Source organism: Haliotis rubra, unplaced genomic scaffold (assembly GCF_003918875.1).
Source record: "Haliotis rubra isolate DU_JTF1 unplaced genomic scaffold, ASM391887v1 Scf1205, whole genome shotgun sequence".
NCBI lineage: Eukaryota > Metazoa > Mollusca > Gastropoda > Lepetellida > Haliotidae > Haliotis > Haliotis rubra.
The window spans coordinates 219,229-238,898 of NW_025765121.1; the positions used below are offsets into that span (position 1 = coordinate 219,229).

Sequence of the window (19,670 nt, forward strand, 5' to 3'; positions counted from 1 at the left end):
CTAACCACTACACCACGGATGCGGTCTCAATTTATTAAGACTTAGCCCAGACTAAGCGCAACGATTGTAATACCATAATCATCCAAGCATCAAGTAAATGTGTCAACAAGGTTAGTGCCAGCTTAATTAGGATTAGCAGGATTAAGTACTCCCCTCTGTCTGGTCATTTCATTGGTTATTATAGGGCACACCCCATTCTGTATCATCAACTAATCGTCATCTTTTTATTGTTTCAATTCTAGATAAATAGTTAGGAAATCCAAATGTTAGTAGGGTTTAGACTCTCCCAACATAGGTTAGCTCAAACCCTCAGCCCAGAGGGTAGTACCGACTCTCTGTGGGCACCTCATGTTATTCTATTCTTGTAAATAAAATTGTAGTTAGCTTCTTGCGACTTCAGATTCTTTGAAATACACAATGCACTTTGCCGAGCTAATTCCCCATAACCAGACCAGCACGCCATTTAGAAAGGGGTTCACCAGGGACCCCTTTGGTACCGTACGACGACAACCATAATATTATTTATAGAAGCACCAATCAGTGACCATTTTAGAAAGCTTTACCAGTTTTCACTTGCACTCATTTTCAGATCTTTTGTGTAAAAAAAGTCATAGCATATATAACTCGCCAAGTGAATCGTTTCAATTGGTTGTCAGAATCTGATAATCTGGATTTATGTGGTTTCAGAATTACACACTTTTATTTAAATTAAAGCATCAAACATTATAATTAGTGCGTATATATTATAAGCAGACATGTGTAAAACATGAGTTACTCAATATTTTTCTTTGATGTTTTACACAAAGAAGCACCATATTTAGAGCTCTGAATGTATTAAGGTTGAATGATATCCCAGGCAAGAGAAAAGCCAAATGGGAAAATTTGTCAGGTCTTTGTATTGGTGCCACCTCTAATTATGCATGATGTGATTAAAAGTATTGAAATAAGTCAAATGTGCGTTTTTGATATTATCAGCCATAGTTTCAATGTGCCTCGGCAGCCCAACTGAAATATTAATAATACTCACCTTGATTCATTTAATGAAAAATGCTACTCAAATATTTCATTCAAAACCTATTTTGGACCCCACATCAAACTGTTTAACGGTTGCACTCAATATCAACGCTTTAACCACTAGGCTACCTCACCGCCCTAGTCAATATGCCAAATACGAAATTAGTAAAGTAGGGAAGTTTTTTCACTTCAGCCATCTTGTCTTACAAACTTTAGGTTGGTTGATACCTATCTGGTGTTAAGATAGGCGCTACATTTCAATGAAAACATTAACAGGTCTTATTGACAGAACAGACTTTCCTATGGAAACACATAGCCAATGACCACACAACTCAGTCGACTGTGAAGATGCGGGTTAGAATTCATCTTCAGTAACCCATGCTTGCCGTAAGAGGCGACTAACGGCATCGGGTGGTCAGGCTCGCTGACTTGATCGACACATGTCATCATAACACAATTGTGTAGATCAATGCTCATGATGTTGATCACTGGATTGTGTGGCCCAGACTCGATTATTAACATACTGCCTCCATGTAGCTGGAATATTGCTAAGTGTGGTGTTAAACATGAAACCAACCAACGTAACTCCGTCTCTTCTCATGGTTTGGGATGATAAATTAAAGTAACATTTTGAAGCACTTATTGTCAAGGAACACTTATTTGGCCATCTTGTCATGAGTCATGTTCATTTGCATAGGTTCTCGGAATAGGTAATTATTTGGCTGCAGCAGTTTCAGACCTCATCAATTATGTCCATCCACATCATTGATCTAGCATTGTTCAGCAACAACATATTATATGTGCTTGGGTAAACCTTGCACTGGTATTCAGCAAATAAATATTGTGTTTTTTATACTTGTGGATGTGAGTGATTATTTTGTGCTTGGAAAAGACAGCCATAATTAAGGCTGTTTTGATTTGATTCATGCGGATAATTTATATTGATATTTGGTATTTTATGTTACCACTTGCATGTTTCAGACATATTACCTGGTAGTGTTCAAATGCAGGACAGCAGGAGTGGAAACAATGACATTTTTAATTTTTAGGAGAATATATAATCATTGTTATGAGTAAATCTTTTATCCCAATTATATTAAATATCTGTGTACTTGCCTATCCCCATGTGAAATAACTTTCTCAACACACTTTTGGCCTAACCTTTTCTTTCGGTATTTGATAGGTCACACAGTTCCAGTGTTGAAATAATTATGTTTAAATTGTGTTGATGTGAACACATTTTCAATGTTCTGAAACATTTGAGTGGTTAAAGCGTTTGCTCGTCACGCCAAAGACCCGGGTTTGATTCCTCACATGGGTACAATGTGTGAAGCCCATTTCTGGTGTTCCCCGCTGTGATGTTGCTGGAATATTGCTAAAAGCGGCGTAAAACCAAACTCAGTCAGTCAGTATTTCCATGCATTGAGTCACTTTGTCATAACAAGGCACTCCTGAGTGATAATGTCCCGTTGCCACGACAACTGAACCTGCCTCGGAGCAGAACATTTAGAAAAATACTCTAAGCTCCAGGGTTCCAGATAAGGGCCGTATCAGCGTATGTACGGATAGAAAATATGCACGATACGGAAGGAAATATTTTAGAAAAGGTAGCAGATACGCACCACAGCAATAGTGTATGGTCTTAAAATCATTTACAGACGTATTTATCTGAATAAGTATTGTTTTATTGTTTATTGACCTGTTTACACAAGAGTAGCAATGTTGTGGTGCATATATAAAACAAAACACAAGATTACTGATACGCCATTATTTTCCATTCAGTACTCTAAATGTACTCCAGTACTCCTATATTGAAAAAATAAGGAGTACTTACTCCTGATGTTGAAAAATTATCTGGAGCCCTGAAGCTCTCTGTTTCATGTGATAAACATGTATCAAACATAGCTATGGATTTGATAGTTGACTCCATACAAAATGACAGAAATGCCAGATGTCAAAGCATAATAATTATCAACAGATCAAGAAAGATTTCCATACGCAATGGAAGGTGTGAAAACTCTCTGTGGACTTGGATCATCTGATCCATGTTTCTATTGTGTTACTCCAACTCGGGCTAATCTGCTGGCAGACTCTGTGGTATTGCATATACGTTTCCCCATCATTCCCGTGGAATCAACGATATTAGTCTGTGGTAATCCTGTCCTGTTGCCTTGGTGACAGACCTAATCTGCGTTAATGCCTAGCTGTCTTATTACTTGATCAAGTTGTTTCAGTCTATGTTAATGTGTCACCAGTCGACTGAAGAGGCTAGTGCGGTTCTGTTTCTCCTGGATTGTTCTGCTTCAAGCCTTGCCCAGAACGGTGTTAAATAGTGTTGCTACATCAGAAGGGACCGTTCATAATTCATGGCTAGGGTGGGTGATGATGATTTGTATGGAGAAGCACGTACAGTGTGAATGACCCCTCCTAAAATGTCTGTACAATGTAAGTGACCCCCCCTGCATGTCATGTACAAAGTCAATGCCCCCCTCCCCCTTTCCATATTTTTAAAGCATATTTTAGATATTTTTATGTACAAAATTGCTGACCCCCCTAAGAAACTTGTGTACAAAATTGCTGACCCCCCTACCTCCCCAGAACAAAATGGGTGACCCCCCCTTAAATCATCATCTCACACAGACAGACAGACAAACAGACAGACACACACACACACACGTGACAAGGCATATGACTTTGTGTGCTGGCGATTAGGTGCCTGACTCTGAGGGCGTGGGTTCGAATCCCGGAGGGGACTCAACCCAACAAAAGTACTAGAATCTGTACTTTACTAAGAAAGTGTAATCCCAAATATAACGTGTTATACCAACCCATTTGCTCTTACAACCAGTCTATATTTCTGTACTTTACAAAGAAAGTGTAATCCCAAATATAACATATGTTACATTTGACCACTTTCTAAATGGCATTGTGTATTACAAATGGGTTGGTAGTCTAGCTTAATGAACATGATGAATTGGATGATAGTGTGTCATTATACAGTAGTGGCATAGATGCCAATCATGGGATTTTCTGGTCCACACGCAATTATTTAAAGACTGTGTTGTCACACAAACGCCATCAATCATAAAAATGCTGTGTAAAACCAGTCTGAATTCTATGTGTAACCATGGTAACTGTTTTTCCAACCAAGTATATGGTTTTCTGTTTCAGAGTGTGGTATCATTAGAAACTGAAACCAGGAACAGCCAGCCCTTCACCTGGTGCCATGGACTGCAGCAACGAAGATGAAAACTGCAGGAAGCATGTCACTGCTATGTGGTTCAGGCATGGCCTTCGTTTCCATGACAACCCCACTTTAATCAAAGCTCTGAAGACAACGAAGACATTTTATCCAGTCTTTATATTTGATGGGAAAGTGGCTGGTAAGACCTCATCAGAGACTGAAAGTCAAGGCTGTTTTGTTTTCATGTTTATGCATTTCTTCTATTGATTTTTGTTTGATAAAAAAATATGTTTCTGATAAAATGACTGGCAGTTAAAGCAGTCCATGCACCTTCTGCGTGCTGATATTCTGACCAGTGTTGATCGTTGATACTTGTGTAATTATGTCTTTGGAGTTAATGAACCATTTTGTGGTCATGTTCAATCAGCTTGATCAGTCTGCAGATTGTCAGTCCAGAAGCAGAGTGAGTGAGTCTGGTTTTACGCCGCTTTTAGCAATATTCCAACAATATCTCATGGGGGGACACCAGAAATGGGCTTCACACATTGTACCCATGTGGGGAATGGAACCCGGGTCTTTCACAGGCTGGTGTTACACAGTTGGAATAGTGCGTGCGCGCACGTGTGTGTAGTTGGGGTTTATTTTATGCAGGGGTGCACATCCTTCCCCCGTCTCCCTCGAAAAAATTTCCCCTGAGGAGCATTTCCCCATAACCTTTGGACTTCATAACTTATGCACACACCCTTCTCCAAAATCCTGGATCCGTCCCTGGTCAGTCCATATCAGTTTTGACTGAAACAAGTGAAAAGGGAATGACGAAAACTTCTTACACCATCTCTAAGCATGTTAAGAGTTGAATTGAAGTACTGATTCCTGGTATAACCTAGGTAAACACGTGTAATAATTGCATTTGAAGCACATTGTATGCATATGTTATGCTGCCAACAAGCAAAATTTACATCAGTGATGTCCTAATGATAAGCAGTCAATATTGTGAATTGGGCACAGACAAGAGGATATGGCACTTTTGCTGAAACAAGCATTGATGGATGACCAGACCAGCATCTTAAGTCTTCAACAAAGTGTAAATGAATGGCCACTCTACCAGGGCTGCATGTAGGGCTGACTATCATAGACAATAGATATCGATAATCATTAAGTAAATATTGATCGATTATCAATAAATATTAGAGAAGTAACTTTAAACTAACATCTGCCAAATGCTTGAAATCGTCATATTTCAAATCACTGGTAAGTTGTAACATATTACTGCATGGATTACAAACAAAACAGCATCTTGAACATACCACAGAAGGAGCTCATAAACAGATGTAGCTTTGTGTATTGTGTGAGTGAATAAATACTATATGTTATAGCAATAGTTCGAGTACGATATTATCGATAACACAATTTTCATATCGATAATCATAAGTAATTCTTCCCATCGATGATATTTCCGATTATCAATCTTTATAACCAGCCCTAAATGAAAATGTCAACACTCATTTCTCAAGTAACGCGTGATGATTCGGGTTAGATTTGATCTTCAGCAACCCATGCTTGTCGTAAGAGGTGACTAATGGGACCGGGTGTCCCATTGATGATCATGCTGTTGATCACTGGATCGTCTGGTCCAAACTCGATTATTACAGACCGCTGCCATATAGCTGGAATATTTCTGAGTGTGGTGGAAAACTAAACTCACTCACATTTCTCAAGTAATTTATTATTACTTTAAGGATTCTGTATAGGTTTCTGTACTTCTGCATCTCTGATGGTACTATTCCCCGATAAAATCTGAGTTTCTTTGTGACTCCCACATGTTCAGTGAAGCAAGTCATGTAAGTTGCTGTTTTGGCAATGGTTACAGGAACATCCCTGATTGCTTATCCTCGGATGACCTTCTTGCTGGAGTGTCTTCACGACCTTGACCAGACATGTAAGAAGTATGGCTCACGGCTGTATATCTTCCATGGCGCACCTGTTGAAGTGTTCTCCCAAATGAAAAAGGTTTGTAGTGTTTATTCATTCCCTTGAACAGGGGTTCAAATCTTTTTTTTAAAAGCCACTTGCCATAGGGCAAGTGACTTTAAGAAAGTAACTTGTCCTGGCTAATTTTCCACTTGCCCTGATTTTTATGACATAATCATGATGGTGTAATTATGAAAGAATAAATCAACATGGTATTTGATGTTAGTGTCTACCCAGCTGAAATGAGCAGGAAAAGACCATGGTATACCATGGTATACCATGGTAGACCATGGTTCACAGACCATGGTTGACCATGGTGTATCATGGCTTACCACATCCGGTAAATGGCACCACAGTTTACCATGGTCAAAAGAGACCATGGTCTACCATGGTGAAAAAAAGACCATGGTGTACCATGGTCAAAAGAGACCATGGTATACCATGGTCTACCATGGTAAAAAAAGACCATGGTCTATCATGGTTTAACCACGTGCGGTAAATGGCACCACAGTTTACCATGGTAAGATAAGACCATGGTCTACCATGGTAAAAAGAGACCATGGTGTACCATGGTCAACCATGGTAAAAAGAGACCATGGTATACCATGGTCTACCATGGATTACCATGGTAAAAAGAGACCATGGTGTACCATGGATTACTACTGAAAAAAACTGAGACCATGGTCAGTATACCCTGTTCAGTAGATGGCACAACAGTTTACCATTAGAATACCATTATTTAGACTATGGTAAGAAACCAACCGCGCCATACCACAATATATACATTGTAGTCACATACACCATGGCATAGAGATCAATTAGAATATTGGGTATTGAAGAATTAACATTAAACAAACTCATGCACTGAAAACAAACTGTTCAAATTATGAAGACACATTTTATTGCTGACACTGACAGATTTAAATGAAAGACAACTTGAGGACAGTTGTTGGGAAACTCACAGGGATTGAGGGATATGCTGTGCAACAAGTACAAGTCTAAAGCAAACTAGAATTACATATCCAGTAATGCTGCTAGGGTCAAATGGCATGTGGACATGTTCATCATTTTCAGAGGATATTCTTATCTATAATTTTATTCTAAAAACATCTTTAGGGCAGCTTCGATGTCAGTCTATATCCAGGAAAATTAACCAATTCAGAACACCAATTCATGCAGTAATATACAATTTCAGAAAGAGTAATCACTTTAGTCCATATGGTTTAGAAGTAGACATAATAAATGAGAGTCGCAACCAACAGAGAAATTTCAACAGGGCCCAAAATCATCTACCTGGAAGTTGTACAAGGGGCATCACAATTTCTCTCAGAAGAAACAGTATATACACAAGTCTGAAGAACCTTCGGAAAGAGCAGTGGTGACATCCCTGAAAATGTCCCCGTTGGTTCAGGGATATTGAGTGAGTGAGTTTAGTTTTACACCACTTTTAGCAATGTTCCAGCAATATCACGGCGAGGGACACCAGAAAGGGGCTACACACATTGTACCCATGTGAGGAATCGAACCCAAGTCTCCAGTGTGAAGAGCAAACGCTCCGGCTCAGCAATAAATTCATCTTGTAGAACTTTATCTTCAGTGTTTCAACATTAGGACCATTTCTTCAGAATTGTCCAGTGGAAATCTGAAAAACACACCAACATTTAATCACAATCATTCTATTTCAAACAGTCTTAAGCAAATATCAAAAAAGTGTTGTTGTTTTTTAAATATATATTTACAGGTGCTCAAAATGTTATGCATTTTTAACATATTGCAAATATTTTTCACCAGACTCTAATTATATTATTCAAAATAATTTCTTTACACTGATGGCAGATGACTTTAAATTATTTTTGTAATATGAAGAGTCTATGCCAAGAAACACAACATGTATTAGAAATTAAAACACAAAATTGGCTTCTAAATCACTAGTCTACATTCATGACCAAATATAATATTCTGAAATGTTTACATTTCCCATTATTTATAATAATCAACATATCATAACATAGAAAAACGTATCTTACTGTAAGTGAACATATTTCCACGTTAAGTGAATAGCTAAACGTTTTGGCACAGTCATTTTTGGTTTACAGTCAGTAGTTATTCCAAAACTGAATACAAATACGATAGAAAAGAAAATGAAATATCCATAAACGTGCCTGTAGCAATTATCTCCCTTTTTATGACCCTTTGAATTTATTTTGCTGTCTGTGTAATCTAAGCAAACAAACTGAATCTTTCAGGCTGACCTCTACAAGCCCCGTGAACTTCACCATTCGATCACTGATAACTTAACTACAAAAAGTCATAACGGTTGGGTTTTTTTCAAAAGTACCGTTAGATATTGGTCGTGTGTTAACATAGATATGTAGAACATATTGCACAAAACCCAAATTAACACTGACTTTCCGTTTGAGGGATGTACATTGTATATAAAATGAACACTGCTATATCTTATATCGTCTTTTCGGTCATTCTCCTCAAAACTGTTGCTTACCGCGTCACATACGTTAAGTGTAATGCGTATTCCCAATTTATCAAAACAATTTGAATATATCTGCACTCAAAACAATTTCAATATTGCTGTTATTAACTTACGCTCATGCTTATGTCCACTGGAATTCAACTTGAGATGTATCCATCGGCACTAAATCTTGTCTATTCCTTTATCATGAGTTCTTGACATATCCATCGCTGGATTATCCTCGAAATCCGTCATTGCTAATATATTAGGGATATTCTTCGCTTGGATCGTTGTAGTCTATTGCCAGTGTTGACAAAGTTGTGTTTGGCGCCTATCACTGGTTTTTTGGCGGCTCACAAATGTCTACGTGACAAGTAGCAGCTATGGCATCGTCGTCGCGGAAGCGGTCGCGTGTCTCCGTGATCGTACTATCTCCATTCCGGCTTGTCCCGGAATGGCGCTGAGTTGGAAGTTGAAACATATTTTTAGAAAGAAAAATTAATTAGTATGCGACCAGGGATGTATATCGTAACTATGTATGTAAAAGGCTGTATGATTAGTGCTATCCGTTCTTGAAGTCGCAATAAGATTACATAAGCCGCGAAGGGCGTGTGGCCGTGTTTGCAATCACAGCGATCGAGGTACTTCATAACAACACTCGTGTAGTCAACAGTGGATAATTTCTCATCTTATTAACAAATAAAGGCAAAATTACAATATCAAGGCATCAACATCAAAATTAGAATTCATAAACAATAATATTGTCAGCGGCGGGGAATCGCGAAAAAAGATATTCAGTGTACACGTTCCTTTCGTCGATCATAGCATTGGAAGAATAGTTTTTGCACATATCCCCGGCAATAATTTAAATTTCATTAATCTACTTTGATGTAATCTCTTCGGGTCATATTGCGTGCTGAACAGGAAGTGACAGTGAAATGTGTTCTAAAATCGGGAGCTTCACCATTAACATTGCGAAAGACGTACTTATAACAAGTTTGAGGCACGTTTGCCGATCGTGATCACTCACGGGAGAAATTCAATGAAATGAGACGATTTTGACATTGTAATTTCAAATTTTATTTTATGGAGTAAATATGAAAAAGAAAGAGAATTAAAAATCTTCCAGCACTAATTGGTTACGCTGTTATTGACAGAAGGTAAGTTTTACGCAGAACTGTCTATGTTTTAGGCACAGAATATTGTTTCGCCTTCTGTCGTGCATTGTTTTTGTTGTTGCTGTATTTTTTGAAAAATCAAAAACTAAAGGTAACCAGGCACAAAAGCTAGTAAGACCATGAGAGACGGGGTTTACACAGTTTAATGGACAACTTTAGCAAAGGGGACGGGCAAAATTCTTTTATTTTCAAATGTACGGAGGGTTAATTTTGTTTTGATTTTCAAGTGTATAAGACGTCCTTTGTTCCTTATTTGTTTGTGTGTTTCTGTAGCAACAATGAGAAAGTTAAATTACGTGAACTGTTCCCGTTGATAATTGTTTTTATGACATTGTGTTCGTGTATTTTCATTAAAACACACTTCATTTTAACTTGTCTCTCACCGAGTGAAGTGTTCAATTTTAGTTGTTTAATGCACACAGGCGTAAAACAAAGGATCTGTAAGGTATCTGTCATGAATATTCATTAAAGGCAAACTAACTCAGGAAAATCATTTTTCATCTGGGATGTTTTACACCGTCCTTTGTAATGCTATTAGTATAATGCCTGTGTAACACTTCATTGAATGCTCCAGCTATTTTGTTATTCATAAATGAAACACAATGTCATGAAACAGTCAGGATTTCAATTTTAATTTTTTTATTTATCACAGTTTGAAATGTAAAATTGGTCTGTCATGACCATGGTCTACCATAGATTTGTCTGTGATGACCATGGACAACCATTACTTTGTATGAGAACAACACCATGGTCTACCATAGTTTTGTTTAAGATGACCATGGTCTACCCTGGTTTCTGGTGACCATTGTCTAGAATGACCATGGTCTGCTGTGGTATACCATGGTCACCATGGTATACCATGGGGAGAAATGTTGTTGACCATGGTCTACCATGGTTCCTGGTGACCATGGTCTATAATGACCATGATCTGCTGTGGTATACCATGGTGACCATGGTCTACCATGGTCTACCATGGTGAGAAATGTTAGTGACCACGGTTTAGCATGGTAAACCATGGTGATACCATGGTTTTCCGTGGTAAGCCATGGTTGACCATGGTCAACCATGGTGCCTTTTCAGCTGGGCTGTTTACTGGACTATTTATCGAGAAGTCATAAATAGCAAAGAAGGATAACTCTACTTAATTAATTATCATTGCAAAATTTGATAGCTACATTTTGAGCAGATGTGAAATGAACTCCAAGTTTATTTGCAGTTTGAAACCGTAAGCAGACATTATCTAGTAGCCCATGGACAAGTAAGATACCATTATTTGATTGCCCGAAATGAAAACTGACTTGTCCCGGGCGTCGGGCGATGGGATTTTTGAACCCCTGTTGAATTCTTTAGGATATTGTTACATGTCCTAGTTAGTTATTGTCTTCTTTCAGATGCAGCTAATTGCCTTTTGTTCATATTTGTTGCTTGTCTTAGAAGATAAATCGATTTCCGAAAAAAATATGTTCAAAGAATAATATTTGTTCCTTATCCTGTCTCATGCTAAAATTTTGTCTCTTCATCCTTCTGTAGTGGAAACTTCCTGTGCTGTGTTCCCCACGATCTTAATAACTTTACACGCAAATACGCCCTTGTCCCATGCAGGGGCACTAGGTCACATGACCTATCCGGTTGACACGTCAGTGTCAGATTTTGCGCTAAAACGTTGTTGGGAAATATTTCTTGTGCTATGCAATCTGAACCATTCTATCAAAATTAACAACATTTTTTCGTTCAAATCAGGGCTCCAGATAATTTTTCATGATCAGGAGTACGTACTCCTTATTTTTTCAATGTAGGAGTACTGGAAAACAGTAAGAGTACATTTAGAGTACTGAATGGAATTTAGTGGCGTATCAGTAATCTTGTGTTTCATTTCATATGTGCACCACAACATTGCTACTCTTGTGTAAACAGGTCAATAAACAATAAAACAATACTTTTTCAGATAGATATGACTGTAATTGATTCTAATACCGTACACCATTGCTGTGGTGCGTATCTGCTACGTTTTCTAAATTATTTCCTTCCGTATCGTTCTTATTTTATATCCGTACATATGCCGATACGGCCTTTATCTGGAGCCCTGGAAATGATCCTTTCTAACATCTTATCATTATATAATTTTGGTATTCAACTTAAAATATTCCTAGTTTTGGCTCTTAAAATACCTGGTTTCATCATTCAAATGTGTGCAAAATGTTACCACATTATACTTCAGATTGTGATTTTCACCCATCTCACTTCCTTGCTCTTGTCAAATATGACTGCTGAGATGAAGTATTAATGTTGCTCTTCTGAAGATGAAGAATTTGCAGCCCTCCTGTATGCAGTACACAGTATGGAGTTTGAGAAGAAGAGAAGGGGATCTTCACGATCTATGTCATCATCATAAGACAGGGCTCCAGATAACTTTTGGGGGTGTGGGTGTACATACACCTCATATTGCAAGTGGAGGTGTACTCAGAATTTTGAAGGAGTACTGGCATGTTTTTGTGTGAGCAAGTTGGTGATGTGGTTTGTCTGGACGATGCATTGATCACTATTTCCAACCATGGGTACGACTTCTGCCAGCCCTTTTCAGTCGTGGTCTGTAACTTGTACCCGCCCTTGTGGCTACTGGTCACGTAACCAAATGTAATAGTTCATTGATTAATTCCTCCACTAATTTCGTCGTCAAAAATGCGTCTGATCCCAGACCCAATTTTTCCAAAGAAACTTGTAATTTGTTTTTGACATGTCATGTTAAATGCTGGATCCGATTCAATGACTTTTCGTCCTACTTCATTTTCCCACAATCTATAGATTTCTGTTGTTCTTGTCTATTATTGTTCAAATGAATTGTAAATATTCTAATTGTATACGTTACTGCCTTGCATGCGATAATACCGACACAATGTATGCGCAGTTCTCGGTAACAAAGTGAGATTTTAGTTTGGTGTAAATGTATTTGAAGACAAGTGAGAAATAACTGAGTGACCGTGTGATGCACGAAATGTCTGGTCCAACTGGATATAAATAGGAACGGTGTAGTTTTTAATAGTGACTCATATCGTGCATGGCAACACAAGGGTGTCCCACTGCTGGGGTTTCCTCATGTGTCAGATCGCGTTTCGCAAAAGATACTCTTGACAACAAGTATTGATCCAAAATAGATTTCCATTCGCACGATAAATATGCATGGAAATTAAATGTTAGACGCACAAAGGTATTTATGTGCGTACATGATACGCTTGAAATCTTATATTATGTCGTACTACATTGATTTTTAGGCGTTCATTACACCTGTACGCCCCTTATCTGTATCCCTGATAAGAGACAGCCTGCATGAAAAGAAGAACACAGAAAGTATCAGAAAACAACCTGTTTCAGATGAAGCAATAAGATTTGACAAAGTAGAAGTGGGATATCCTGAACTCGATTCCAGAAGGCCAGCTCATGTAATCTATAGCTGCTTTACAGAGGTACAGATAAGTTGTGTATCTGCATAAATTACGCAATATATTTATGTGAAAACTCAATTCCTATTATGTCTATTGCGTACATGAACGCTTGAATTTTTGTAAATACTCAATATGTTTGATCTTACAAGCGTACACACAAATATGTTAAGGTATATTGAGAGGTTCTATTTCAGCACATGAACTTGGCAACTTGCAGTCTTTCTTATCGTTTCTCATATTACAGGTCAATAATAAATAACAAACAGGTAAACCAACATTTAAACTTTATCATATTTTTACAATTAATGGAAAATGGCAAAATACCCAATTGAGTTTGTGTGAGGTGGGTACAATTTATTTGGTTACTCAAAAAATATTTAGGATACCTAATTGAGATAAACACAAGCGAGTACATAACTCAATGACCCAAAAAGTTATCTGTAGCTCTGGCTTTATCTGATCCTTGCCAGAGTCCTCAGGCCTTAGCGAAGGAAAAACAGTATTTTCTTCCAAATTTTCTCCTTCCACAAAGATGCACTCCTTCGTAAAGGCTTTTACTTTCACAAAGATGAAGTCATCATCTATGGAGGGTTCCATGAAATCTCCTTCAACCTCAGGCAGAGAAGACACCTGCTTGCAGCTTTCCACCTCCATACAGTCTTGACTACAACTCTGACCTTTGCAAAGTGCGTTCAGCTTGCAGTCCCTCAGGCTTCACACAGCCTTCAGGCACAGACTCCATTCTTCCTGCGGTGTTCTATACTGCTTCATCTGCTAACACTGACTTAGTAGCCACTGTTATTGAACATCTATCCAGTCAACAACACAGGCCCTTCAGTTAACCCATCTATATCTATATTGAAAGAGTTTTTTCAAGGGTAATTCTTCTATGGCACCTGACTGTGATGATCTTGTTGAGCCAGATTGAGATTAGGAGTCATCCTATTTGGAATGAATTCCTTCTATTTATGGAGACCACAAATTGCAGATATGGCCTGTTGACAGACTTCTCATTTCTTCAGTCAGTGTTATTTGCTGTATCAGGAGAGAAGAAATTGTCACCTTCACCAATGCCGGATTTAAATGCAAAGAAGTGTCTCTTAACACAGTATTATTGATAATAACAAGCCCACTTATATAGAGCTGAACATGCTCTAAGCACATACAACATGATGGACATTATTTCTCCGTATAACCCAAGCTGCCTGTGAGGTGTTAGAAGGGTAGTAGTCATATATGACTTATCCCACCGGGTACCCATTTTTTTCCCAGGTTATGCAGTATCAACGTCATTTGGACAGTTGGGATCTGGATCTTAGGTCAACATTAGAGGATCATTGTCACTGTCACATCCATCAGTGGGATTGAGCTGCAATGGAAGTTTAAGCTTCTGCTTGTCATTTCGTAGATTGAGATTAAATTCCCCTCATGGATATAGTATCTGAAGTCCTTTTTGATGTTACCCGATGGTGTGTTGTTAGAATATTGCAGAAATGGCATAGAAACAAATGAACACTCTCACTCTCTCACCTAAACATCGTCAGGATCATATTACCTCTGACAGAGTGGATCAAAATTGAGGTATACTATGTAGATCTTTTGCTGGGATGACAAGCATGCCACAAGTCAGGCACTTTACAACAGTCAGAACTTGCAGAACACAAGAACTCCAGGATTCTACTCATGGTACTTTCTTGGCAGCTAACAGCGTCATCCTTACCATGATTAATGGAGTATAACTAAATGGAGTTCCAGAATTCTTAGCCTTTTTGACATCTTACAGATTTAAAGATAAACAAAATCGTTTAGAGCTCCCACCTTGAACCTGTGTGTATTTCCGAAACTCCAACCAGATTTGTTAGTGGTGAACATACATTGGCTCATGTTGTTTAGAGATCAGATGTCTTCGCACAGTATCAGCTTGCCTTGACAACCAGATCCAACCTCTTCCATTCTGATATCAGAGAATACTGAAGGCTTGTTGTTATGCCCAGCAGAGCCTTTTACATCCATCTTCCAAGGACAACATCGTGAGACGGTTATTTATCCATTTTATTTATCAGAATTCTCCAGAACAATTATCTCATTCTGGATGAGGGCAGTTATTTTCAGAGCCTATGAGGCAACAGGGCTGGATCCTCTGTCAGTCTCCCCCAAATACCCTGAGTTAGAGCTGCTTCATCTCCTTGAGCCATTGACAATTATTGCTCCATCCTGACCATCAGGGAAATCATTACCTGAGTGTTGGCACAGGTGTTGCTGGTATCACCCATGTTTGACTACTGTTAGCAGCACAACTAACTAATACTATAGACTACTGCTACAATCATGTAAATCACTGGCTGTGAGTCCTTGCTTTACTTTGTAATTCAGAGCATGAGTGATAACGGTTGTGTCAAGTTTTAACACTAGACCTAGAGAATGTGTAAGAATGTTCCCAAGGGGGTACCCAGAACTGATGATGACTGAATCAACACATGCAGGTGAGACCCATCACCTTCTGCCAGACTCAAGGACATAGTGAGAGTGAGGATAAGGATAAGATGTGTATCATTTAGAGAAAAACTAATATTTTATGCTTATCCTGGCTCGTAAGCTACAGCACATACATACAAATACAGCACAGAAAGTTTCCACTACATTTCAGAGTAATAAAGAGACAAATACGAGTGAGGATATGTCTGATAAATATTGTCTAAGAAGTACAATGTTTTCTTTGTGTGTCAAGATATGGTGTGATTTAAGTTGATTTTTTTTCAACTTCTAAAAGCCTGAACACAAATCAGCATAAGCATTCTCAAATTAATGATAAGGTGAACTGAAAAAATATTGAAGTACCTGGTGTACTCATCTCTGAAAAAGCATGAATCAGGGACCTCAAGAAGGTTGAATATATGGTACTCACATGTATATTTACAAAGGTTGAAGAAGTTGTAGATGATCTTATTCAAGTGTTATCTCTGAAATCACTAGACACAGAGAGATGATGTTTTCTGTAAATTAAGTACAGAAGAAGTCAAAAGATCATATTTTGCATATAAATCAAGGAAATGAGTAAACCTTTTTTCACTTTGTTTTTCAGGAATGGGGAATTACCCAGATTGCGTTTGAACAGGACACTGAGCCTATTTGGTTTGAACGAGACAAGAAGGTCAAAGATTTCTGTGAGGAAAACCAGATTGAATTTGTTGAAGAGATTGGCCATACATTATGGGACCCACGAGAGTAAGTTGGAGAGTGTGAACAAGCCGCTAAAGTGTAAACTAAGACTTAGTTGTAATATACCATGACATAAATATTCATGACGCCTGACCTCCTGGTATATCTTTTCAGTTACAAATTCAGGTTTGGTAGTATTTTGGCTGCAGAGAGTTAACTGTGCTTCTGTCAGATTAGAAAAGAAAAGTGTATGAATGATTTGTGATGAAAGCTGGGATGTAAACCAACACTCTCACTCTCTCCATACAGTCAGACCTCGTTTATCCGAACACTTTGGTTTTTTATTGAAATGTTTGGACAAACGAATCATTCGGATATCTGAATCAGGACCTAGGCGGTCGGCTTCACGTGAAAACAAAACAACATTGAAACATAACTACATCTTTATTTAACATAACATCTTGCATAACATAACATAACATAAATTAAATCAGCTTGAAAAAGTCTTTGATTGATGATTGTTGACGGACAGAGTTGTTATTTGCTGCTTGGAATTTTAGCAACAGCTCCAGGTTTGTGAGGTTGCAGACATTTTCAAATCCATTGCATCCACTGGCTGAATGTGTGCGGTTGTGTTGGGTGGCAGGAAATGGACAGTCACGCTGGTCAGTTTCAGAATGTTTACAGTTATGACTAGCCGCATTGTCAACAAGCTAAATGACCCGCCTTCCACGTGACCTCACCTGTCAATCAAAAGACAGCAGCCAATCACAAAACAGCTCTGCTGTCATCCATGCCTTTGTGTTGTTTCTATATCTAGCATACACCTCTGTCCTTAATTAAGCTTACTCAATCAACAATTCGAATCAGTGTCAACTCAATGTCAAACTTTAATTGTTTCTTCTCTAATTAACCTACACGCCCTGTGATAAATATTCAATAAACAATGAATTAACTAGCAGCCAGCACATTGTTTTGACAAACGGTAGACATGATAGACTTCGTGTTTTGATACTTCGCCAACAACAGACCTTGGGTTTTGATATAGGACTGATCAAAGGTCAATGCAGTGAGCACTGTTGAGGAGCGGTAAACATCAGACATCTTGCCGACAACAGCCTTGGTCACCGGATATCTGAGAGGCAAATTTGTACTTATTTTGCTGTTTCATTACCAAAATTGACTGTTGGGATCACGGAAACTGAACATTGACTATACATGGTAAATTGTAACTAGAAAATTTCGTTTTGTGAAGAATGTTAGGAAACCGAGGTATTAGGATATCTGAAGTTCGGATATACGAGGTCTGACTGTATATATATTGGGCTTTCCTCCAAAGCAATATTAATTCCACCTCAATGTTTTTTCAGAGTGATTGAGCTGAACAAGGGCAGTCCTCCGGTGACCTTTGGCCTGTTTAACCAGGTGACGTCAATTCTGGGACCTCCTCCGAGACCAGTGGCAGACCCAGACTTCACTGGAATCAACCTCCCTGTGGCTCCAGACCACAACAACCGATTCTGTATACCTACTGTGGAGCAGTTTGGTAGGATATATATTTACCAAACTAACGTTCATGACATTGGTGTGTGATATTGTACTGGTTATGAGAGACTGGTGTTGATGGTTAGTCTTTTGATCAGGTGTTGTACTCTGAAGGATTATGTTTGTCATTATATATGGTTCTGAACTGCGCAGATATATGCTCATGCTGTTGATCACTGGATTGTCTGGTCCAGACTCGATTATTTGCAGAACCCTGCCATATAGCTGAAAAATTGCTGAGTGTGGCGTAAAACTAAACTCACTCACTTATCATTATATGTAATATTAAAAGGTCAAATTGCTTTGTAAGGTCCTGCAGGGTTCTTCCATATCATGTCTCATCATCTACATCTACATTTTTTGTGATCACCTTTTAAAAGTTAAGCATCATGTGACATGTGACGACTACAGGCCTGTGCTGACTTGGTGACCTGTTGCAGGTGTGAAGAAGGAGAACGATGTCCTGGAATGTCAGAAGCAGTACACTGGAGGGGAGACACAGGCCTTAAAGCTCCTGGCAGGAAGAATCCCTGTGGAGGAGAAGGTGAGCTACAGGCCTTGTGACAGGGAGTTGGTGATGGGAATAGCTGGGAGGATGTAATGAGACGGTGATTGTGATGATGTGGTGATTGTGTTTAGATAGTGATTGTCATGAGATGGTGATTGTCATGAGATGATAATTGTTCACAGGTTATTATTGTGAATGTGATTGCGTTGGGGTGGTTATTGTGATGGGGTGGTGGATGGGGTGGTGATTCTATTGAGATGGTAATTGTACACAGGTGGTTATTGTGATGGGGTGGTGGATGGGGTGGTGATTCTATTGAGATGGTAATTGTACACAGGTGGTTATTGTGATGGGGTGGTGGTTCTATTGAGATGGTAATTGTACACAGGTGGTTATTATTGATGGGATTGGTGGATGGGGTGGTGGTTCTATTGAGATGGTAATTGTAGCCACAGGTGGTTATTGTGATGGGGTGGTGGATGGGGTGGTGGTTCTATTGAGATGGTAATTGTACACAGGTGGTTATTGTGATGGGGTGGTGGATGGGGTGGTGGTTCCTATTGAGATGGTAATTGTACACAGGTGGTTATTGTGATGGGGTGAAGGTGGTGGTTGGGGTGGTGGTTCTATTGAGATGGTAATTGTACAGGTGGTTATTGTGATGGGGTGGTGGATGGGGTGGTGGTTCTATTGAGGATGGTAATTGTACACAGGTGGTTATTGTGATGGGGTGGTGGATGGGGTGGTGGTTCTATTGAGATGGTAATTGTACACAGGTGGTTATTGTGATGGGGTGGTGGATGGGGTGGTGGTTCTATTGAGAGATGGTAATTGTACACAGGTGGTTATTGTGATGGGGTGGTGGATGGGGTGGTGGTTCTATTGAGATGGTAATTGTACACAGGTGGTTATTGTGATGGGGTGGTGGATGGGGTGGTGGTTCTATTGAGATGGTAATTGTACACAGGTGGTTATTGTGATGGGGTGGTGGATGGGGTGGTGGTTCTATTGAGATGGTAATTGTACACAGGTGGTTATTGTGATGGGGTGGTGGATGGGGTGGTGGTTCTATTGAGATGGTAATTGTACACAGGTGGTTATTGTGATGGGGTGGTGGATGGGGTGGTGGTTCTATTGAGATGGTAATTGTACACAGGTGGTTATTGTGATGGGGTGGTGGATGGGGTGGTGGTTCTATTGAGAT

General features: G+C 39.0%; 1 protein-coding gene across 1 annotated transcript in view; it reads left to right on the forward strand.

Moving 5' to 3' along the window:
* The window catches only part of LOC124264394 (cryptochrome-1-like), a 42,127-nt gene that overhangs the window by 3,253 nt on the left and 19,204 nt on the right, over positions 1-19,670 (forward strand). Inside the window, 5 exon segments of the mRNA XM_046699139.1 lie at positions 4,186-4,397; positions 6,069-6,208; positions 16,337-16,479; positions 17,784-17,959; positions 18,399-18,502. Coding sequence (XP_046555095.1) covers positions 4,241-4,397; positions 6,069-6,208; positions 16,337-16,479; positions 17,784-17,959; positions 18,399-18,502 — 720 coding nt within the window. The 5' untranslated portion in view covers positions 4,186-4,240.